At 33.0% G+C, this 24,460-nt stretch overlaps 1 protein-coding gene across 4 annotated transcripts in view; it reads left to right on the top strand.

The window, feature by feature from the left end:
* Positions 1-22,414, top strand: part of LOC143226570 (KICSTOR complex protein kaptin-like) — a 29,007-nt gene extending 6,593 nt beyond the window's left edge. For 2 of the 4 annotated variants that reach the window (XM_076457715.1, XM_076457716.1), the window contains exons 6-13: positions 8,313-8,388; positions 8,986-9,059; positions 10,548-10,678; positions 11,487-11,594; positions 12,414-12,513; positions 13,577-13,712; positions 16,683-16,853; positions 19,183-22,414. In XM_076457715.1, coding sequence (XP_076313830.1) covers positions 8,313-8,388; positions 8,986-9,059; positions 10,548-10,678; positions 11,487-11,594; positions 12,414-12,513; positions 13,577-13,712; positions 16,683-16,853; positions 19,183-19,257 — 871 coding nt within the window. In that variant the 3' untranslated portion in view covers positions 19,258-22,414. The remainder of the gene's footprint in view (positions 1-8,312; positions 8,389-8,985; positions 9,060-10,547; positions 10,679-11,486; positions 11,595-12,413; positions 12,514-13,576; positions 13,713-16,682; positions 16,854-19,182) is intronic. The other 2 variants (XR_013014675.1, XM_076457717.1) reach the window with 2 other exon arrangements.
* Positions 22,415-24,460: the final 2,046 nt, after the last annotated feature.

The raw sequence follows: 24,460 nt of genomic DNA, 5'->3' as shown, positions 1-24,460 counted from the left end.
ATACTTGCGTCACCATGTCTGCCTGCCACCATCAAGGCAGGTTATCTTAATTGAAGAGTGTGGCCATACATTCAAACCCTCTCTGATGTTTCCAGTGTCAACGGTTCAGTCACTCAAAGACATCATGCTGTGGTTCCTTGATTGTGTTCGTCTCTTCTTACAGGAAACATTTCTGAAACCTGCAGTGGCAAGGACCATGATGCCTACGCACTTCTGCTTGTTCCTCCACCTTCTTGGCCATCAAGACTTCGGGCAGAGTGTGTGAAATGGACCCTCATTGCATCAATTGCAATGGCTCTCACCTGTCGACACTCCAGATTGGAAGTACCATCTTTTATTTAATGAACATCTTTCGAACACTCATTCAGTTCCCATTTATACAGATGGTTTGAAATCAGATAATTCAGTGGGCTCTTTCGTTCTTATGCCATTAAGCAGTACTCCAACTGCACTATTTTAATCTCATTTAAGTGTTGCATATTTATTCATTACACCTTTTTAATTGTGGTTCCTTTTTTACAGTTTTATTCTCTCGTTCAATTTGACATTGGAAAATGGCCAGAACATTAAATAACTCGACACCAGGACTGGAAAGGCCAACTTCAGATGACTAACGCTGCTGTTTGAACTATTTGTTTGCCAGTCCTTTTTAACTCATCATTTTCCTGAAGTTGTTATTATACTTTGCTGCATATCAACTACTGCTAGTTCCTGGCGAAGTTGTTATTATACTTTGCTGCATATCATTTCACACTTTTACTACTTAAATTTTTAGTACTGGCCATATTGACTCATAACCCGGAACCAGGACTGGAAAGACCAACTTCAGGTGACTGACGGTGGTTCTTATACTTACCTGTTAGTCTTCCTGGCAGGTTATGATCATTACCATTCTGCTACAGGTAGTCCTTTACAACTTTGTAGACTGGATGTCAACATTGGTTTTTATGCCATTTTCTGTTTCAATTGCTGTTTTGTTTTTACCTTCATTTACTTTTACAAAGTTTACTCCATTTACTTGACTTTTATTTTTTTACTGGACATTTGGCTACTCATTATTACGATTTTGCTATGTGTCTTTTTAAACTTCTATTCTTTTACATTTTGATAATGGCTGCTATGACACAAAACCCGGAATCAGGACTGGAAAGGCCAACTTCAGGTGACTGATGGTGGTTCTTGAACTTACCTGTTAGTCTTCCTGGCAGGTTATGTTCATTACCATTTTGCTAGAGTAAGTACTTTACAACTTCTTTTACTCTGCTTTATCTCTTTAACGTTGTAGACTAGGTGTCAACATTGGTTTTATACTTTTTTGTTTTACCTTCATTTCCTTTTATGTATTTTACTACATTTACTTTATTTTTACCTTTTTACTGAAGGTTTGGCGCAGATAGCCTAGCTGCTTTGTGCCATAAAACACTAAATCAGTCAATCAATGGTAAGTACTTAGTTCTTCCTCCATCCCCAGATATTGTGTATGTGCAGGGAACTTTTCTGCTCAGTTTCATGAAGAGACAGCTATGCCATGCCCACGATGTTTTTCAGAACAACATACTTTGGCTTACTACCATTAGGTGGAAACATATTTCAGAAAATAGACATGTACTACCATCAGGTGGAAACATGTTTCAGAAAATAGACATGGAAATGTGGAGCTCTAGAATGGAGTCTGTGGTCATCTTGAATAGGTCACAATTTTCTAGGATTTATCTGACCCTAGCTACAGTGCTGAGATATTTGTCAATCCTACACCTTTTTTCAGAAGTTTCTCCTTTCAGTGATTGCCACATCAGTTTGATGACAAGTCGAGACCACTGTTATCATCTACCTTGGTTTAATTGCAATTTCTGCACTTTCCAGTCTCTTGGTCAGTATGTTGTGGAGCAAAGATGTGCTGTTGGAGGATGTTTGTCTACCTGCTTTTGCCATCCATGAGTGATGTGAGGCCTCCTTTCTCTGACCCTTGATTCTTGCAGATAGTCCTTAATCATTGATGTTGCTGTCTGCATTCAACCCTGTCATTTTTGGCATCTCATCTTCTCTCAGCTCCTACTTCTGTAAGGAGTCATAGTTCCACCCCTGTTTGAGTATCTCATCCCCTGACATCAGTTTCTTGTTCAGTTGGTATCCAAGATTGATTCTGCCCATATCCACGAGATTCTTCAATTGGAATGATGCTGGTGATGATGAGTACAGTACAATTTTGGGATCTGTGTGGCTGTGCTCTGAGGATTTCTAGACATGGAAAATCTTTACAGTAGATCCATTGATATACTACACATTGTTGCATCAGGATTAGTCATTCATTTCACATCACTGCCACCATTTTTCCACTCATTTTGTAGTGTTCCCATCTCCCACAGATCTTCAGGTTTTGAAACTTTGTGTTCCCCAGCTATTGGAGATTTATTGAGGGTCAAAATCATCATACTTCATTCCAACAGTTCCACAGTGGTGTCTTACTATTTTCGTTAAGGGGTCACTTGGTCCAGATCTCTTTACTATTGAATATTGGTCTTCTTTATTGGACCAACTCTCATCATGTCATCCCACTAGCTTGCTCTGTTCTGGTGGTGATGAATATGGTGGCAGATGAATTTTCTTGACTTAATAGAATTCTCCCAAAATAATGAATGCTTTTTTGAGAGGCCTACCATTGGATTTGTTCTTGGTTAAGGACATAGATGATCAGTGCATTTGCCAATAGTTGGAACACCCAACTACTGGCATTTTAGTCTCCAGTATCTTGAGTAAAGGATAAGGATATTTTGACTGTTTGCTGATCAATGGATTGCATAAATCATTTTGCTTTTAAATATTTAGTAAACTTGGTTCAATGTTGCATTGTTTTTAGAGCATTGCTCCTCAGGATTTCCCAACTGTGCATTCTCCCCTCTCATATTCTACTAATGGAGCTTAGGAGCCCTTAGCTCTTCCAGTTTCCAGTCACTGGGGTTGTGGTTAGAAGTTATTCCTCAAGAGTGTTCTTGTGACTTTGCTCCACTCTTGGAAAAGAAGGCAAAGTTGGAGACCATCCTACCCAAAACCCTGGAAAATGTTTTTTTTAGATGTCTCTGTGGGAGCTTACTTGTAACACCAGTTCAGATTTGATGCTTGGCTATCTGGTTTGGTTGAGTGTGGCTCTTCTTTTTAATGAATATTGGTTTTTGTACATTGTTCATGGAAGAGGGCCCATTGTCTCATAATTCTTATTGCAGAGTGGTCATTGATTGTTCCCCATTGGCCCCATAAATTTGGGAGCAACTGGTATTTACATTGCTCATTTAGCTGGGGAGTGAGGATGGGTGTTCATTATTGTGGACAAAATGAGTTCTGTTTCTTCAGATTGACTATGGTTATGGGATTCCATTATTCAGGGCCTTTGGTGTTGTCTTTCATTTTTCTTCAGGTTGAGGAAAGGGCTTGTTCACTGTGGTGTTTGCTTACCTTCTTGTCATAATTCCTGTGGCTCAGAATGCATCGCTATAGTGACAGGGTGGGATCCACTTACAATTATATATTATTGTGGTCCAAATTCCCCAGCTATCAACATGAAATTTATAGATCATGGCTCTGTAATTCCAACCCCAACCCGTGGGACACAGCAGTGCATGAATTAGGTTCTGGGTGAAGAGCATACTTATTCTGGATGCAGTGTGGTTCTCCCACAAGAACTCTTAATATCACTGGTTTACAAAAAAATATTTTTTGTCTGAGGCAAGAATGTGAATAGGTGTTTTTTACTAATTTGGGTGTGCTGAATTCAAATTTATAAACAGTTTTGCTCTATCACCTCTAGTTTTCTGGCTTTTAAATAGTCTCATTTTAGTATATACAGAGTATATGCGTGCTTATTTCAACAGTTGCAGCAGCTTATTACAGATAAAACAGGATAGATAAAGAACATTGACGGAATAAATATACTTGGATGACACAATGTACACAATTCATAGTACCGCAGACAGTTAGAAGTGTGTTTTCTTAGATGATCTGGTGTATTTTGCCTCCGGGATGTCACGCAAGAGCATCCAGCAGAAGTCTCCCATCATGCTGGGGTTCCACTTGTCTTGGTAGTTGCTCTCCATCTTCGTAATGTCTTGGTGGAATCTTTCTCCGTGCTCACTGCTCCAAGGTTTGGAGGGAAGAAGTTGAGGTGGGAATGGAGAAAATGAATTTTGAGTGACATTTGGCATCCCATATCCTCATAAGTCTTTAGCAACTTCTCAATACAGGTTTGGTAATTTGGTACGCGTGTGTTACCAAGGAAGCCACTACAGACTGACTTAAATGCATCCCATGCTCTCAGTTCCTTTAAGGTAAGAAGCTCCTCAAAATCAGTATCCTTCAGCACTTCTCGGATTTGAGGTCCGACAAAGATGCTCTCTTTGAGCTTAGCAGCACTGAGACCTGGGAACACAGTAGACAAGTGTTGGAAGGCAGCACCATTTTTGTCCATGGCCTTCACGAAATTCTTCATCAAACCAAGCTTGATGTGAAGAGGAGGAAGAAGCACCTTTTTCATGTCAACCAGAGGATTCTCCTTGATGCTGTGTTCGCCAGGAACGAAAGTGCTTCTAGACCCCCAGTCTTTCTGCTTGTAATGCTGGGATACAGCTCGACTATCCCAGAGACAGAGAAAGCAACAGTACTTTGTGAAGCCCGCTTGCATACCCATAAGAAGACCAATGACCTTGAGGTCCCTACACAGACTCCACTGGTACTGGTTGTACTTAACTACTTAACTAAAAGAAGCTACATATTGTCATAGGACTCCTTTAGATGGACAGAGTGTGCAGTGGGAATGCTGGGGTATTTATTCCCGTTGTGCAGAAGCACAGCCTTGAGACTTCGCTTGGAAGAGTCTATGAAAAGACGCCAGTCTGAAGGATTATGTGGCAAACCAAGGAAAGTGAACAAGCCAGGTACATTTGTGCAGTAGCACAACTTGTTTTCCATGTCGAAAAATGAAGCAAGGTCTTTGTTCCGATTCCTGAGGCCTGGCATGGCCAAGCGCATAAGGCGTGCGACTCGTAATCCGAGGGTCGCGGGTTCGCGCCCCGTCGCGCTAAACATGCTCGCCCTCCCAGCCGTGGGGGTGTATAATGTGACGGTCAATCCCACTATTCGTTGGTAAAAGAGTAGTCCAAGAGTTGGCGGTGGGTGGTGATGACTAGCTGCCTTCCCTCTAGTCTTACACTGCTAAATTAGGGACGGCTAGCACAGATAGGCCTCGAGTAGCTTTGTGCGAAATTCCAAAACAAACAAACAAACAAACAAACCGATTCCTGAAAATGGTGATCCTTACATCTTCCTGGACTAGGTTCCACTGTTTAAGCTGAGAAGCCAAGAGCTCTGACTGCTGTTTTGACAGATACAAATCACGAGCAAGGTCATTCAGGTCTTCTTGCGTGATCCAGTGTGGCTCGTTGCCACTTGTTCCTGAATAAGAAGAGTCAGTATCTTCGGAAGAGATTGACTTGGCAGAATCTTCCCTTGGAGGCATTTCTTCATCTGATGAGGAAAGATCCTTATTTACTGGAGGTGTTGGGACAGGAAGATCATCTGAATGGGGAACGGGTCTCATAGCAGATGGAAGGTTGGGATATTTGATCTTTTTTCTAGAAGATGCATTGAAACCAGTTATATTTGTTAGACAAAAATAACAATCATCTGCATGACTTCGTGGCTCTCTCCAAACCATCGGGACTGCAAAGTTGAAAGCCGCTTTCTTGCCATTAAACCAAGCAGTTAGTCCATTGTAGCAGGGTTTACAACAGATGTTTGGAGCCCAAGATTTGTCCTGATCACCAATTTTACAGTCAAAATAATGAAAGTAGGCAGTTCTGAGGAGGGAAGTGATGGTTCGACGCTGTGCAACTGTCGTGAAGTCCCCACACACGTAGCAGAAAGAATTGGCCTTGTTGAGGCATCCTCGGTGTTTTGACGAGCTTGAAGCCATTGGAGAATCTGAAAAAAAACAAAGTAAAATTAAATCATATGTAAGGCAATAATAATTATGTGCGTCGTTGGAAATTGTAATACAAATATATACCCAAAAGATTGTGTAACACAATTGTCGAGGGACACCAACCTCCTGAGCTGACTGCCAGTGCACTACTGGCTGTTGATTGAGACGTGTTGGCTACGCTTAACTGCCAAAATCCGTCTTGATATATAGCTTTATATATAATGTAATGCTATCACTTACATTTATTGCATAATAACTAAAAAAGAAGACATAAGTCACACAATATTAGAAATTAACCCTGAATGCATATACGCCTTTATGTACAGTATGTGTACAAAATTTACAGTATGCATATCTAAAAAACTAGAGGTGATGAGTAAAAACGGATTTCAAATCTGAATTCAGCACCCCCAAATTAGGTTAAAACAGCTATTTTTGTGCTTGCCTCAATTTCTTTGTAAACCAGTGTATTCTATTGGCATAATTCTGCTCTATGTAGATGCATTTTATATGAATAATACCCTCACTGGTCCCTCAACATTATCAATGTAGTATTCTAAAATGTATTTCTAATAATACTAACCTTCCCTCACACTACAGCTATTACTTGACTGCTAGGTTTTATTTTCCTTTGCCCATCTAAGTATTGGTATGATTTTTCTCTCTTGCTTCAGTCTTTTGGAGGAGTGGAAGAGTGTAACAGAAGGTGAGTTATATTGGAAATACATTTTTGATCCAAAAAAAAATGTTAACATTGGAAGGTTATAAGAAGTGGTGAATGATTGTATTAAAATACCCATATTCATGTGTCTTTGAGCAAGGGCCAGAAGACTGGAATCTAGTTAATATTATATCTATTTTTATGGAAGGTGGCATTGTCCATGTAGTTATAGGCTAGTGATTCTTGTATCTATGGTGGCAAAAGCATTGGAGGAAACTGATTAAAAGTGTTTTGCAAAATAAGTTAGTAGTGCTATAGAACAAGAATGTTGGTGGTTAGTCGATTTGTTTTAAACCATCCAGGAAGTGTTTTGTTGCCAGTAGGAAAATGAATAGAATCTTTGGTTGCATGAATAGGAATATTCAATGTAAGTAAAAGATGGTTTTCTATTCTTTGTACAGATCTCTGGTTAGGCCTTAAAGAATATTGTATTCAGTGTTGGGCTACTTTAAAAAAGGCATTTGAGTTGTTAGAAATGGTTTAAAATAGGTTACTAGGATGATTTTTTGATTGGAAGAGTTGTTATATGAGGACAATTTTAGGTCTTCAAAAACATTAGACGAGATTGATTGAAGTCCTTATAATTATAAAGGGAATAGTAATGGTGCATCATCTAATTTTGTTTAATGATGAGTGGTAGGACTAGGGGATAATGTTTTAAAATTATCTGCAAATTATACGGTTTTATTTGCAGACAAAATAGGCAGCCTTTTGGATAGATTTGTTTCAGATTTGGTTGGTGTAATAGGATTGGGAAAATTCAAGAGAGGGTTTGAAGAGTTTCTGGGGAGTTGGAGTTTGAATATAGACAAATAGATACTGAAATGAATAGAACAGTCTTCATGGACCAAGAGGTTTCTTGTTGTCCTTCAAATGTGTGTTAAGAATTTAATATTTTATTTATATTAAAATATACTTTAAGCTAGGACTAATTTCTGTTTCACTTTCACTTGTTACTGAGCAGGGATTAAAAGCAACCTTTTAGTCTTATTCTTAAACTATATACTTGAATGATAATTGATCATAATAATAATCTAGCTCACTAGCTACTTACCTTAATCTGTGGCTAATGCAGTCTTTTATCTTACTAAGGCTCCTTGACTTTTGAAGAAGTTTAACTCATACTTGTATATTGTGTTAGAATGTGTTGACTTTTGAAGAAGTTTAACTCAAAACCACTTTTACTTTTGGAAAATTTGTAAGATATTTGAGAAAAATACAGTGCTATGACAAAATGTGTACATCATTAGAACACTGCATCATAATTGAAAATAATAATTGATGTGCATTAAACAGAATGTTTTAAAAACCTGTTGTAATAAAAACTCTTAATTGCAGTATTGCATTATAGATTAGAATGTTTTATGGTGAACAAAATTTGTTTCAAAAATTACATTTTAACTTTTTAAGTAATGACTGTTTAAAGCTTTATTTGCAATGTGAACTTTGGTTATTAAAAATATTATCTTGATTAAAATATTGTAGGCATCAGGATTAATTTTAAGCATTTAATTATATGGGAAATGTCTTGTGTATGTTTTATTTGGCTTAAATTATTTATCAAACATTTGCAAGTTTTCTTGTACATGTATTTTGTGTATATGTATATATATTTTTTAGACTCTACACCAGTGAAGGAACAGAAATTGTATGTCTTCTCAGTGGGAGTGATTGCAAGGTCCATTTGTATAGAGAGGTAAGAAAGAATGTGTTGTAGATTTTCATCATTCACTAATGATAAGTAAAGCTCAGAGAGACTGAAAACCTTTCAAGAGTAAATCTAATGTATAAGTTAGGATTCAATACATAAAAGTCTTTGTTGTTAAACTGGTGAAAGTTACAAATTTTAAAGATTTTATAATGAAGTAATTAGTAAAATCATAACCAGTTTGAAGTACTAAAAATAATGAATGAACAAAAACTATAATTAAACTCATTAAGTGGCATATATGACAAGTATGTTAACTGTTGTTCATAATTACTATATGGAAGTGAATATGATATCAAATGAAATGAACAAGAAAACACGAGTTCTTATAGTAGTGACTTGGATATAAAAAGTTGTGAATAGTTATCTAAAAGTGAACTTTCTGACTGTAAAATAAACTGTGATAAACATTTTAAAGTGTTATGTATCTTTAACTAGATTCTTCAATGAATTGCAACAGAGGGAGTAAAACATTTTAAGATGTTATTAAAGGATAATTAGTTTTTCTGAAAGTTAACTTGATGCATTTCTTAATATACTTGTTTAAGCATTTTAACTCTAAATTTTGAATTTTTTTTAACCCAGGATCACTCCCAGCAGTGTTTTTTTGAACAAGCTACGGCAGACTTCTTCCCAGAGTTTGATGATTTACCCAGCATGTAAGTTAGAAAACAATCCTCAAACAACAGTTATTATGATTAATTTCCCAAGTTACAGAAATACTACAATAAAGTAAAAATGTTTAGTATATAAGTGACTTGAAAGTTAAACAAGAGTGAATAATCAGCAGCTGTGGCACTTGAAATTTTTTTAGACAGAATTAGAGTAAATTAATTTGAGACCTGTTTTTATTAGCTATGTTTTTAGGTACCAGCAATATCAAGCATAAGGCACAGGTATGCCTGATTCAATTTTATTACTTGTCAAGATTTCCAATATCCTAACCTTCAAATGGAAATTCTTTTAAGTAGGAATATAGCAAATTAATCTACAAAACCTTGGGCATGATCAAATACATAAATCAAAAGGTTTGACATTCTGGGTCTAGAACTGTATTTACATCTCAAATTGGTCTAGAGGTGATGGAGCTATGAGGTAAATGTTTATATTTGAAAAAAAGAGAAAAACCTAGAGCCATTCTATGAGACACTATGCCACAGCTGAAGAACACTTAAGATCAAACAGGTTGGTAAAGCACATTGTTTGTTTTTGAATTAAGTACAAAGCTACACAATGGGTTATCTGTGCTCTGCCCACCACAGGTATCAAAACTGGATTTTTAGCATTGTAAGTTTGCAGACATACCACTGAGCCACTGGGGGGGTAAAGCACATTCAAAAGACAATAAAGTTTTAATGGATTTCTTTGTCATGGACAAATGTTAGTTATTTTTAGTGTAATGACACCTTCCATTAATTTAATTTTTTATACAGATCAATGGGAGAGATGCTTATCTGTTTTTCAATCTAAAAATTTAAATTGGAACTGATGTTATTAGTAGAAGTTGACTACTAGATTATTTAGGGCTAGGTTTGTCATTGTCAGTAACTTTGTTTGTGGTATTCTGTGGGTGTCTGGAATTATAGGCACACCATGAAGTATATAGAATGAAATTCACACACTGTCCTTGTCGTTCAAAACAAGTGTAGATTAAAATTAGAATTAACTCAACCTGCTTGTGCTTTGATAACACCATAATTGGTTATGTATATGTAATTAAGAAGATTCAAATTAGCTGTGGTTCCAGACTTTTCAGATACACTGTTTGCTGTGAAACATTTGTATAAAAATTCATTTTACTTGATTATCAAAATTGGAGAAAAAAATATAATGGAATTATTGAAATAAGGAAGTTTTTACCTTGTATTTTAAAATAGACCAGGCTTAGTTCTCACTAAGATTAATTCTTGTTGTGAAATAGTGCTCTGATCATTCATTCTTGAGTCTTTTGTAAAGCTTTGAGTTGTAATTTATTTTCTAATATGTTTACTTGCATATTTGTCCTTTCACTGTTGTATTTTTTTCCAACGTATTGTATAGTATATCTCTGATTTGATGAAATATATGGATAACTTGTTAAGTAAAGAAAATGTGGATATCCAAACCATTAAATCTTTCTCAGGAAAGAATTTGACAGTAAAAGTTAGACTTACTTCGGTCTTTTCTAGAGTTCATACAATCAGTATCTGTTATATTGAAGAGAACACAAAGAGGTTGACAGCTGTTGGTTGTGAGGATGGCTACATACGAGTGTGCATTGTTAATGTGAATAGGAATGGTTAGTACTAACATCTTCCTCAAGCTTTGGTATGCTACCACTTTCATGTCCATTTGAATTTATATAAAATCAATGTAATAAATTGTTCAATGTTATATATTCTGTTCAATTTTGTTTTACAGACTAAATGAATTAATTCTTGAATAAGTGAATATTAGTAACCATTAACAAATAAAAATGCATGTTTTATTGGCAAGCCTTTTCACAGACATTCTCCATGCATTTATTTCTATTGATACGTTTTTGTAAATGTTTTTGTTCAATGTTCTATATTCTGTTCAATTTCGTTTTACAGACTAAATGAATTAATTCTTGAATAAGTGAATATTAGTAACCATTAACAAATAAAAATGCATGTTTTATTGGCAAGCCTTTTCACAGACATTCTCTATGCATTTATTTCTATTGATACATTTTTGTAAAGTGCTAGTTTTTCTTTGAAACAGACTAAAAATAACTGTTGCTTGAAGTTTGATACATGCAGGCATTTTGTTTCTTCAGCCAATAAAAGAGAGAGAGAAAGATATGAATGGAATGTAACCTGTTAACTCCAAAATTCACTGAAAAATAAAAATGATCAAAAATACATTTTATGAAATCATTTTCTGAATTCTTATGCATAACAAACACAAGATTTCATTCTAAGAACATGTGTCTGAAGGGTACATGTCTGTACTGTGAGGATAGACATTATTTTAAGTAACTGTACAATCACAGGTAGTGCATACTTTTACAATATTTTGAATAATGTTTTGATTATTCTTGAACTTCAAACCCAAGTTTTAAGTTTTTCTGTTATATCTCGTAGGCCCAGAAGTTTTGACAATGATGTGTACTGAGCATGACAGTCCAATATCACAGGTTAAACTTTTTACTGAGAAAAATGTTTGCGTTCCTCCATCTTTTATCACAGACGGTCAGTATATTTACTCTTGGTTACAACATTAACTGCTAAAGTAACTGCAGGAACAGATTAGCAGAAATAGGTTCTAGTCTTTCTTTTTCTTTCAACAGATATCAAAAGTTTTACAAAGTATTATTTCTGTGAAATTGTTTTTTATAAGTTCTGATTTAAAGCTTTTTTTATTTTGAACAACTTTATTTTATTCATTATTTGTGAGATGTTTCAGAAAATGTTTAGTAATGTGGTAAAATAACTATATAAGGATTCAGTGATAATAAACATGGAAATATGAAACTGAATTAATAAATGTAGAATAGGGTTAAATCCTGTTAGCTGTCTTAATATAGTGTTGTAGTGCATTTTCATACTTAATGATTTAAATTATTTTTAAGTTTCTTAATTTTTGTGAATATTTTAATGATATTTTAAAAATTACTTAGTGATTTATCATTTGTACTGGCTTTTGAAACAGAACAGACAGGCTTAAAGAATGCATGCATTGTAGATAGGTAGGTCTTTTAGGTCAAAATAACAAAGGGTATTTTAAAGTAATTCTGATAAATGGTATTTAAAATACAGTTTTGAGGTGGATATTATTTAACAAATACAATACTTTGTAAAATAATAATTTAAAAGTAAAAGTAGAACTGAACATTTTGTCAAAAATTGTATTTTTGTTAAAAAAAAAGTAAAATGATGTTGCAGCAGTATCAAAGATATATAACGATGACAAAATATTAACAAAATCTATGTATTAGTTTAGTGTTTAAATAATGCCCATTTTGAGTGAATTAGTTTTTATTTCATTCATTCTCTTTTTGACACATCTAGATGTGCTGAAGAAACTGAGAGGTGATAAAGAAATAACATTCCAATTACCAGAAATACATCTTCTGGTTGTAAGTACTCTAGAACCATCGGTTGTTTACTGGTAAGTTGGGAACATTTTGAAAAATCAGGAGTGCAAGAAATAAATGATTTAGATGGCAGATCTTCATACACAAGGTGTGAAATTAGCAACTGTTCATAATTTCCAGTTTTTACCTCAGACCCCCATACCTTTTCCAAGAGGGAAAAGTCTAACAGAAACATTGTTTTTACTTATAATGAGTGTTTTTTACTGTGAAGGACTTTCTTCAGCTTGCATGTGTTCTAATTGGACATAACTTATGAATAATAGTGTATCTTTACATGTTTTGTTTTCACAAAGTGTTGTTTGAATATTTTTGTTTTAAGTTTGTGTAATTTCTTAAAAAATATGAAATTGAACAAATATTACGTAACCTTCTTTTTGTATGTCTTAAGTTATATCTAACATTCTGCATAGTGTATCTTCAAGATACAAGATCTGTGTGACTGTCGTAATGGAATCCATATTTTTAACGAAAGTTTTTTGGAATGAAATGTTTTTTTGTTGTGTATTTCTAAATGATTAAAATGTACACTTGATTTAGGTGTTGTAAACTTGATTTGATTAAAACTATATAATTAACATAGAAAAAGTAGACTGACAAGTGGTTAATTTACAGAACTTTTGCAGAAACAATCTTGAAATATGACAGGTAAACTTTAGTTGAAGTAGGACATTTCTGAAATTTTTCAATATATGCTTTGAAATATCAGTAAATTATAAAATAGTTTTAATTTAAAGCAGATAAATTTTGTTTTGGACATTAAATGTTTTTTTGTAATTACACTTATTGATATGGTGGTTTACCAGTTCTTTCATAGATATTTTGTAATGTAAATAAAGAGCTCTTTACATGGTAACTATGTTTAAACCTTACACAAAAGATATACAAAACTGTTTAAGTAACTTGCTATTTGAAAAATATATGCTGAAACACATAAAGCAAGTTTAACTGTCATTTTTATGAAAACCTGTAACTGAAGTAAAACGTGTACTAAAACAAATTTGTGTGTTTTTTACAATATACAGAATGTTCAACCACATTTTCATCAACACTTGTATATAATAAGGTCTCTATTGGCAGGAATGTTTATGAAGATCATCTGACTCAACAGATAATTCTTCCAGAGAGTGATTATTATGACTGTGTGACGTGTGGGATTGTAGCTGACATTAATATGGATGGAAAAAATGAAATAGCACTAGGAACTTATGGGCAGGTCAGATTTAAGTGTATTGTATTTAGGGTGTAGTTTTCTGTTGTATTATCTATGACACTGTATTAACTTGCAAAACTCATATTTAGCTGCTTGTAGTCATAAGCTATTAAATTTTAAGTTCATGTATCTGTAATAATTAGCTTTTGCATTTTAGAAAATATAGATTTTGAAAGATGTTAATATAATTGACATTTGACAGCAGGTTGCAACTCTGCCTGGTGTAGAGGTTTTGAAAGTTATGGTCTTTACAAACATGACTGCTACTCTGCTTGTGAGGCTGACCATCTCAAATGTTTGTAGTGATTTGTCTCACACTTCTTACAGTGAACTAATTGTTGTTCATGCATAGCATAACTGTCTGTTGTATTCAATGTTAGTGAGGTCAGAAATATGAGAAACCATTCAAGATGGTTTTTTCCCAAAACTGAACAGGAAGCATACTAATAATAAGGCCATTTTAGATATATTGTTAACTTCTAATATATATAAATAAGGTGGATAGTGTGAGAAAAGCTGATAGTCAGTGATCATTTCTAAATATTTGTTATTTTACTGTATAAAGAGATCAGGAATATAATAAAACTTTTGGCTACAAATTTTGAGGATTTGACAAACATTATTTGTTGTGAATTGGGCAACTGAATTATTTGGAGTTACTGATCAGACATGAAAAAATTAAATATTCAAGATAGACATGTTCCTTATTTAAAAAAAAGGGGGGTGATGGTAAAAGGTGTAAATGGTAAAATTAGAAATAAGCATCTTGAAGAAATTTAAATTGACTGGTATGACGAGGTTTAGAAGATTGCAAAAGATAAAGAAATGGGTGAAACAGTAAATTAGGAAATTATCATTTTTCTTCTTTGTCTGCAAGGTCGGTTGAAAAGGTAAAACCTAACGGCACATAATTCATTAAATACATTTAAGGTGGAGCAAAATGTGCAGCTGGGAGTAAGGCCATCCTATTAATCAAATATCAGAAAGACAGATATTGTATTGTTGGATGGCTGTGCTAGCAAACTCTAATTTGTATTCCATTTTTACTGATGGATATTATTTATGAGATGTTTGTCATGCCAAACTTTTGCTTGATGGAATTGAGCAAACATGATTATCATATTAATTCTGAATGTGTTTTAAAATATTTGGAAGTTTAAAGAATGATAAAGTTCTTAACCATTTTATAATTCCCCTATGTTTTTGAGAGAAGTTAATAATTAGATATGAGAGTAACTTTCAATTTGTGTGTGTGTGTAAGTCCTTGACAAGTGAACAGGTGCTAATTGGAAAGGTGTATGAAAGTCTGATAGAAGAGTCTTTTCAAAGTCTTTTAACAAAGTTTAAAATTCTTTTGTATAATCAGGATGGTTTCAAATGTAGATGAGGGTAATGGTATAGGTTTTACTTACTTATCTGGATTTTCAGAAAGCATTTGACAAGGTGACACATAAAAGCCCTAAAGCTGTATAAGCTGTTTTATTTGATAGAAAAGGGTTAGTATTATAGTATAGGTTGAGAACTCTCAGACTTTGCTTTCTATTGAGAAAAGAACTAGGGAAGATTTGATTCAGGTTTATGACATTGCTAAGAGGACTGATAGTGTAAATGTATCATCATTTTTCCCACATAATGAGATTGCTACAATTAATGGTACACAAGTATAAATACTTGCAGGGTTATTTAGCAAAGGCAGTTTTGTTTGTCTAACAGTGTAGTTGGTCTTTGGAATGAATTTTTTCATGTTTCTTAAGGCTATTACAGAGAAGTCTTGATAAATATTAGAATGATACAGGCTAACTTTAAGTTTTTTTTATATATACACTGCTCCTACAAATTAAAGGATAATGAAGTTTATTTAAATGTATACATTTTTAGTTTATAAATCTTTTTCAAACTTAATACTGTAGAGGATTATGTGTATCTTACTTAGGGCTTGCAAATTTATGCAACAATTGTTTCTTATGTAATAGGCTTTTATGAAAAAATGATTAAAATTATGTAAAGCAAAAAAGGTTAGTTTTGATTGATTATGGAATATATCTACTGTTGATACAATGTTAAGTTTATGGATTTTTTTTTATTGGTGTTGACTTGTGTGAAGACTGTAAGCTATTAGAAATGAATGAAATTAAACTTAAGTTTTGAGAACAACTCCATTGCTACAGCAGGGCTGCACCAAGACTGAGGTAATACGGATCCTGAACATCTTGCAGTTTGTGGTTATTAAAATGTTGTATAGATGGTGTATAGCTTCTAGGCCACAGAAGAATACTCTGAAACATCTGGTCATAGTTGCAGAAGGGCTACAGGTGTAGTAGACAAGAGATTTCTTCAAAACATAGCCCTTGGAAACCATACCAGCAGTACTTTGGGTCTTAAAAAATAAGCTTAATTCTGTGTCTTCAGTGCCATTTTTAAATCTGCTTCTGTGCTTCTTACTGGGTTAGATTGAAAATTTAATTAAACCACTTTAATACAAACATATTTTAATATTAAGGACATTATAACTTAGTTTTATGTTATCTTAATTTGATTTATTTATTTTAAAAATAAATATTTAAAACGGTAATTAAAACTGCAGTTTTTGCTGTCACGTGATCAGCTTGTGGTTTCAAGTCTAAACTTTTAACAAGCTGTTGTATGCGACACTGATAATATTATAATGAATGTTGGCATGGAAAGCCAAATTAAAGTTCCACCTGTCTTTCATTACCATCTGGAAAATTTCGAAGCATTTCTGTGTAGTGATTTGATATTCTAATATTTCTAAGCTTAAGGCTAGCCTTTTCTGTAGACTTTGAAAACATATCAAAGCATCTCCTTTAATTCTGGTTAATGGATGGGACACTAAGTATAACAATGGATCTCTTGTTGTCCTAAAATAACTTTATAAACCAAATAATCTACACTTTTCATTTTACTTCAATTAATTTCCTGCATTTTTGATGTTTTCATAACCATTTCTCTCAGCAATTGCTCATCTACAAATCAGAGAAAAAAGACGACAGCCCAGGATGCTATAAACTTGTTTTTCGTCGATCATTTTCTCATCCTCTTTTGTCCTTGGCGTACTTGGACATCATAGGAGATGGTGTTAAAGAATTGTTAGCCTTTTCAACAAAAGGACTGCATATTCTTCAGGTACTAGTCATTATAGCTATGTACATTTAATACACAATTTTAATACAAACCAGACTGAAATTCTAAGGATTTTATTCAATAGAAATTGTGATAAATATTTATTAAAGAATATGGAAATAAAGTACCACTTATCCGTACCTGCTGTTTTATAGTTATTACTTTGGTATCTATTATGACAACATACACTTACGTTAAACCTTGCTTTGTATTTAATTATTTACTCTTAACTTCATTCTAATTGGTTATTGTCTCGTGCTTCACTCAGTGCACTTTTGTATTGCATAAAAGTATTCCTGTAATCCTCATGTGTTAGAAGGTTGTTTCACACATTTTATTCTTTTCATAGGAACATAAATTAAAAATACTACAAAAGTAGACAAATAACTCTAGTGATGTTTTTAGTAATTATGATAATAGTCTACTGTATATTAAAAAATGAACAGTATTACTCGTCAATTTAGTATTACATGCCATAGTTTACTGTGCAAAACCTGTTCTGTTATAACTAGTTCTAATGCAGATATTTCCAAATTTCTATATTTGTATGGTTTCCTGGAAAAGTTTTGGGGTTTTTTAAAAACCTTTTAATGTTTTAAATGTATTTTTAAATTAAATATTACCAGATATGTAGAAAAGGTTTAAATGTTTAAAGAACAAGCAAATTACGAAGCTGGAAAATAATATTTCATGATCAAAATTCTTTATTTTGTGAATATCTTAAATTGTACCATATTCTGTCAAGATATGCTCTGTCATAAAGGAATCGTGCTCTTGTGATGTTTTATCACAAGAAATGGCAAAGAAATGTATAAACAATTGTTATAAAGGTTTTATTTTAAAACTCATCTTTAATTCTTAAATAGTGGAGTATTAATGATAAATATTAATCAATGTATATTTTCTTTTTTTTCAAGCATGTGCATATAGCTAAATTACTTTTTTTTTTTCCCACCTACTGTAACTGTCATTTAAAGCACACTATGCCTACAATGTCACTCAGTGGAAGCACTTTCAACCCTAGTGTTTTCAAGTCAAACAGAACTTAAGGATCCTTTACAAAATTTAAAGTTTTTTTAATGTCTATAATAGACCTGTAAATTTGACTTAATTTCATAAATGAAAAATGATATAATTTACACCTGACAAACTTAAATTATTTCGTTAATTAAATGAAGCACCAGAAGGCTTATTGGATGTAAAAACTTTAAAATGGGGATAACTGTTTTTTTTTTTTATAGCAAAGCCACATTGGGCTATCTGCTGTGTCCACTGGGGGGAACAGAAGCCATGATTTTAATGTTATAAATCTGAAGACTTACTGCTATCCCAGTATATCTCTTATGTATTGGTATTTCAATGTGAACATTATGACATGCAACACAGAGACCCCTAGAGTTTGGAGATAGTTGTCTATAATCTAAAACTACTGATCACAGGGAGAGCACCTAGTCAGCAGGACTCATCATTGTATGGTTATTTTTAATTATTAAAGGGATTGACTTAAACCTTGAATCTTCTGATCCACAGCCTAAAAATCTAGGACTTGGAACCTATTACATTACAGTGGCAATAATAGTTTTATCTAGTGTATGTGAACTGTGATGATTGTTTTCATTGTTTGACTGTCATATATAATTAATAAGCATTTCAAACAATACTGTTGGTGGAATACTCAGTTTTCCTTGGTTAAAAATCTGTGTGAAATTACATCAGTGTTGTTATAGTAGGTAAAAAATCAACTGGTAGCTGTTTCAGATATCTACATAATAGTATTAGAAAAAAAACATATATGCTAAATATCTTAAATTCAGTGTTTAAACAAAATGGAGAGTTGTTTGGTATTACTCTTGTCTTTTGTGTAGCAAGTATTTAATTAACCCTTAAATAGCAGCCATCATCAATTGATTCTGCCACCTGCAACATTCCTGCTGTTTAAGGGTTAATTATTATGCTTTTAAATCAGATCATAAAAATTGCCATTACTAAATGATTTGCTCTTTAACATTAAATTTAAAATCTGATTTTTTAAAAATATTTCAATCTATTTCTCATCTACTTGCAGAATTAAAATTTAGAGATAGATTCAGATGCTTTTGTACTGGATTTTTTGTAGGTTTAAAAGTAAAGATCAAATTGTGTGATATTAAGTTCAAAAAGTATTTTCAACTTTCTTTTCAGTGTATTAAAACCAATTTATTCAACAATGAACATGTTTTTTTTTTGTCTAACAAACCTTTTTTTTTTATCAAGACATGAGTGCAATTCATGTTGCATACAGTGATGTATTTTCCCACAGTTCACGTAACGTTTTCTTCCCTCATCTTTTTAGCATGAACTGAAGAACGTTGCTCAGCTGTGTCAACAACGATTAAAGAAGCTGGTAGCACTACGTCACTGTAGTTAGAGGTGGCATACTGTATTCTAACTTCGGACACCTTCTTCATAATATATATTTAAGTATTCTGTAAAATCCATAATATCTTTTCTGTTACTAGATATAGCAAAATCTTGCACTTATTGTTTTGTGATAATGGGAAATATGTTTATTTTTAATGGTAATTGGTAATCTTTTCTCCACTCGCATGAATAAACATGCTCAGGTGGACCTAGTGCTAAGGGTAGGTGGCAATACGCATGAATAAACAAGCTCAGGTGGACCTAGTGCTAAGGGTAGGTGGCAATATCCAACCCTTAATTTAAGACACTTCTAAATTAAAACTTCATTTTGTAATATTTCAAATACACACAATTTGTCTGGCCTGACATTCTTATGCTTTCAAGATCTGATATTTTTTTTGTCTCTTTCTGTTTTCTCTTTAAAACTAACTGTGACAAATGAATACGGTAAGTAGGATTTGTATAATTTATAATACATACATATGTATGTAAAGCATTTTAAATGCCATTAGTATGGAACTGCTATTATTTGTATTATGGTACTAAGTATAAAAATATGCTTTTACCAAATTAATAAAATTTAAAAAAAACACACAAAACTGATAAAATGTAGAATACTTGTGTTTGGAGCTGCAAAAGTTACCTGGCACTTTTTTATTAGGAATAACAAAAGCTCTCACAACAGCTAAACTGTTATATTTGGAGCTGCCAAAAATATTGGAAGAACTTATTTTTATTGTAAAAACTTAGTCATTAAATAACAAGCAATCTTAGTAGTCTGTGATAAAATAACAGCTTAAAGTGTTCAGCTTAGAAACAGATAAACATACAATTGTACAAGGTTTTGTAGTCTTAAGAAATTTACAGTAAATAAAACATGGGTACTAAATTTCAGTTTTTGTGACCAAAGATTTAGTCGTGTGTGTTAAGTCAAAATGCATAATATACAAGGAAGATGCATTAATTCTGAATGAACCATTGAGAAGCAAGCAAACCTTTTGTAGTTAAACTGCTATTACAGAATTGAGGGGGGGGGATCGACAAACACATTATCAGGTATTGGGGAAACAAATGCCTTTAAAGTTGTGTGAAATGTACAATTGTCTTTGTTTTTCATCTCAATTTTGTAGTAATGAAGTTTCACCAAGTAACAGCAGTTTGAAATATCAGTTACAAAAATTTATACTATATTGTAGTAATATCCTTTTGTTCATGGTATCTCGTAAGCATATTGTGATATTCTAGTTTCTACATTGATTTAACAGAAATATTTTTTTTATGTATTCCAAGTCCCAAAAATACCATGTTAATGAGATATTACTCAAAGATCTACCACAAAATTACCCTGGTATTGAGGTAGTATATCCCACTGTACCATTTTAATGAAAGATAATATAACGTATTTCTGTAAAACTTGTATTGAAAATGTGTGTGATGGTTTACTACAATGTTTTGTTACAGTACTTATTACATGAACCTGGCACAGCCAGGTAGTTGGGGCCTTCAACTCGTAGTCTGAGGGTTGTGGGTTCAAATCCCCATCATACTAAACATGCTCATCCTTTCAGATGTGGGGGCATTATAATGTGATGGTCAATCCCACTTTGTTGGTAAAAGAGTAGCCTGAGGGTTGGAGGTGGGTGGTGATGACCAGCTGCCTCTCCTCTAGTCTTACACTGCTAAATTAAGAACAGCTAGCCCTCGAGTAGCTTTGCACGAAATTAAAAGAACTTTTATATGAAACTAATTTGTTAAAACATTACAGGTGCTACATGATGACTTAACACGTTATTACCGTGGTACGAAGATTTTGTAAAACTGGCTTTTACTTGTTACAAAAATTAGGGTTAATTTGTTGTTAACATTAAGTTATTGAAGTAAAAAAAATAGTGCATTTATCACTGATATACTATATATCAATGTTAGGTTCTTGAATTTACAAATTATTCACTTTGTGCACATGGCTAGCATTTTATGTAAGATAGTTTATTTTTCTCACAGTAGTTTGTCATAGTACTTGTTCAAAAATACGGGTGTGTATTGTAGTTTTGTTTTGTTTTATTAAATACAACAGCCATAAATGTTGTCAGAGTTCTAAATTAAGTGTACTTTCACAGTTCCCTGAGTGTTCTGGAGATAAAACCACAATATTACCAACAAATATTTTAACATACTGCTTTTGAAGTTCATACATCATGCTGTGTTGTTGCCTAACGAGTGCATTAGATTATCCCTCTCATGATTCCTGATGTCACAAGTTTTACTGATATCACGACAAAATAACCTGCAATGTTAAGCATCCCTCATGTGGCATCATTGTAGTGTTTACTGACAGACATGCTAGTGTACAGTGGTGTGAATGATTAAAACTGACCCTTCCAGGCAACCTTTGGCTCTTTGTGAGAAAAATAGGCAACTCTACAACAGTAGTAAGTTAAAAAGAGAAAATCTTTAAAGAAAATGAATGATGAATTACAAAATGAATTGATTTTATGTAAAAATTAAAAATACAGCTAAGGAAACCTGTGAATTTAATCCTTGTAAAGATATACAAACATGAGTGTTTGTGATTTACACACACAATCATATAGTTAGAAAAGGTTTAATTTCAGGTGAAAAAGAACCAGATTTTTGGTAGAAAGTAATATTTGATTAATTAATGTTCATGTTATGATTCTTGTACATTTATTTTGTAATGGAAGTTTTGTGTTCTGCACAACACATTCCAACTGAATTGAAGCTGTGTATGTTTATGTACATAAATATTCCATTTACAGTAACTGTGGTATCTACAGACAGTGCTAAAACAAAACGAGGGATGAGGCTGTAATTAAATCTGCTACTAGTGGTTTAAACATAAAAGAAAATCAGATCTAGTGTTTATTTTCTCATATTAACAGTTTATATTTTTGAATAGTTTATTAAACAGGCGATGTATCAGATGTTTTATGTGAATAATGTTATTTTGTTGTCATTATTTATTAATGCTTAAGTGTGAAATATGAATGAGGGAATTACATACATGTTGATTTAAAAATCTTGGAGGAAAACTATATCTTAACTGTATTTTAAAAATATTACTTTTATACATAAAATTAAGCAGTCCTTTCAGTATTTTTATATTTAAAGTGTGTATTGATTTATAAAGAGATCAAATTTGTTCTAGTTGCTTTTCATAATCATCTATGGACATGTAAGCACATCAAGTTATATTACAAAAATCATAAGAAAAGGAAGCCACATTTTACCCTTGTATTGATCTTCTTTTCATGGTACACCAGGAGTTGGTACTTTGTCAGATTATGTTTTACAAGTATGGCTAAATTCCATCTTATAAGTTCATAGGAGCATGAAATGAAGGAGGAAAGGTAATGCTGTAATAAAACATTTTTAAGTGTCTCTTTCAGACTGAACACTTTAATTCACTCAAAGAGCCCACTCTGCAGGTTGGGAAAAAATAAAATGCTTGCACACAGTTTCTGTTTACATGTGACTTAACCCATGCTAATACAAGTACCTCATGTGATGAAAAGGAAAACAGTTACAAACCTCGCACAGAAATGGCCAAACCTTCCCTACAATGCGCTTAACAGGTTTGCAATAATCCACATCTACAAAATGAATGCAAGCATCTTGCATTTAGAACAAGATGCAGCAAATCAGTGTCAACAAATTATTAAAATGTGTATTCAGTTGGGCATTTAGTTAACTTGCCTGCCAGTACTCAACTTCTGTTTAAAACAGCATTGGAAAAAAGAATAATGGATAACTTTATTAAAGCAGATGTATTTAATATTTCACATTGCTGTAAGAGATTTTACATACAGTTATTGTTTACTTCCAGCAAACTTGGAACTTTATCAGAAATCATTAGTTACATTATACCAATGTGAACATAGTCTTGTCTCATCTCACTCTCTCCACTACAGTATGAACCATAGAGAGTGTAAAATAATTTGAAGAGATGAGACAGTTGAGATATAACAGATAAGGAAGCACCTGTAAAAACGTTGATAATTGCAGAATGTTGAATGAAAGACTTTAAGTTATATGCACAACCCATTACTTCATATGATACACAAGAATTTTTACCCCCTTTATCAGTAGATTTTACCATTTAATTTCAAATCAATTAAAGCATAGAATATGAAAGAAGAGAAATTAGTATTTAGAAATTTAAAAAATTCTACCACAACTTTCATATCTATCCAGTTTCAAGATGAACTGATATCTTTCATTTTTGAACTACAGAAACTAAAGTATTACTTGAGAATATTGAACCATTGGAAATTTATAATAATTACACCAACCAAATGGAGCCAAGAAAACCTTGCTTTCATAACTCCATTACATTTGTAGTCTTTTTTTTAAAAAAATATGCAGTGAAATTCATATTGAATACATAACCACACAAGTTTAGTATTTGTGTCATATCACTACTTGTAAAATATTTCATCAATACACCACCAGATGATTAGGTAACTAACAATGATTTGTTGTTGTTGTTGAAGGCAATTTTTTCTCATTAATTAGGCACAGTTTTTTTAAATTAAGATATATTTTTTGCTGACTTCTAGTTTTCAGATAGTAATGAACACACGACAAAGAGAGAGTACAATATTATGATAGAGACAATTATGAATTTCAATAACAGCCCAACAGTGTTTGTGATTCATGCTATAAAAGGTCCTGTAATCAACATGTGAACCTATAAATAATTGTTTGCTGTGCAAAGCAAGTTACTTTAGGGCCCTCTGTATATTTAGAAGTTTTAAATTACAGCAAGGCAGCTAGTCAATGCTAACCATTACCAACTCTTATTAAACTAAATAGATGGAGTCAACTGTCATTCTCACAATGCACCCATGGCCACAAAGTTTTTTATTATTATTATTCTATAAGTAACAGGACATGAACCACAGTCCAGCGTGCTAACCACTTAGTTGTACTTAGCCCAATTATAGACATACAATTGATTTTGGTGCAAAAATAGTATCATTGTATTTACAAACCAACACAGTCCATAACAAGGCTACAACTCCCAAATTACATTGCCTAATGGCTCTGAACTTTCACCAGGTAGTAGGTACATATCCTGAAATTAACAGTATTCTTTTTATTCTGTTTCTGCCTCTTTGGCTTTTCACATTTAAGATTTTCTAGGTGTGGTTTCTAATGCATCATAAAGTACGTTTTTTTTTGTTTGTTTT

The sequence above is a fragment of the Tachypleus tridentatus genome, chromosome 9 (assembly GCF_004210375.1).
Source record: "Tachypleus tridentatus isolate NWPU-2018 chromosome 9, ASM421037v1, whole genome shotgun sequence".
NCBI classification, from domain to species: Eukaryota; Metazoa; Arthropoda; class Merostomata; order Xiphosura; family Limulidae; genus Tachypleus; species Tachypleus tridentatus.
This window is presented reverse-complemented; position numbering and strand designations above follow the sequence as displayed.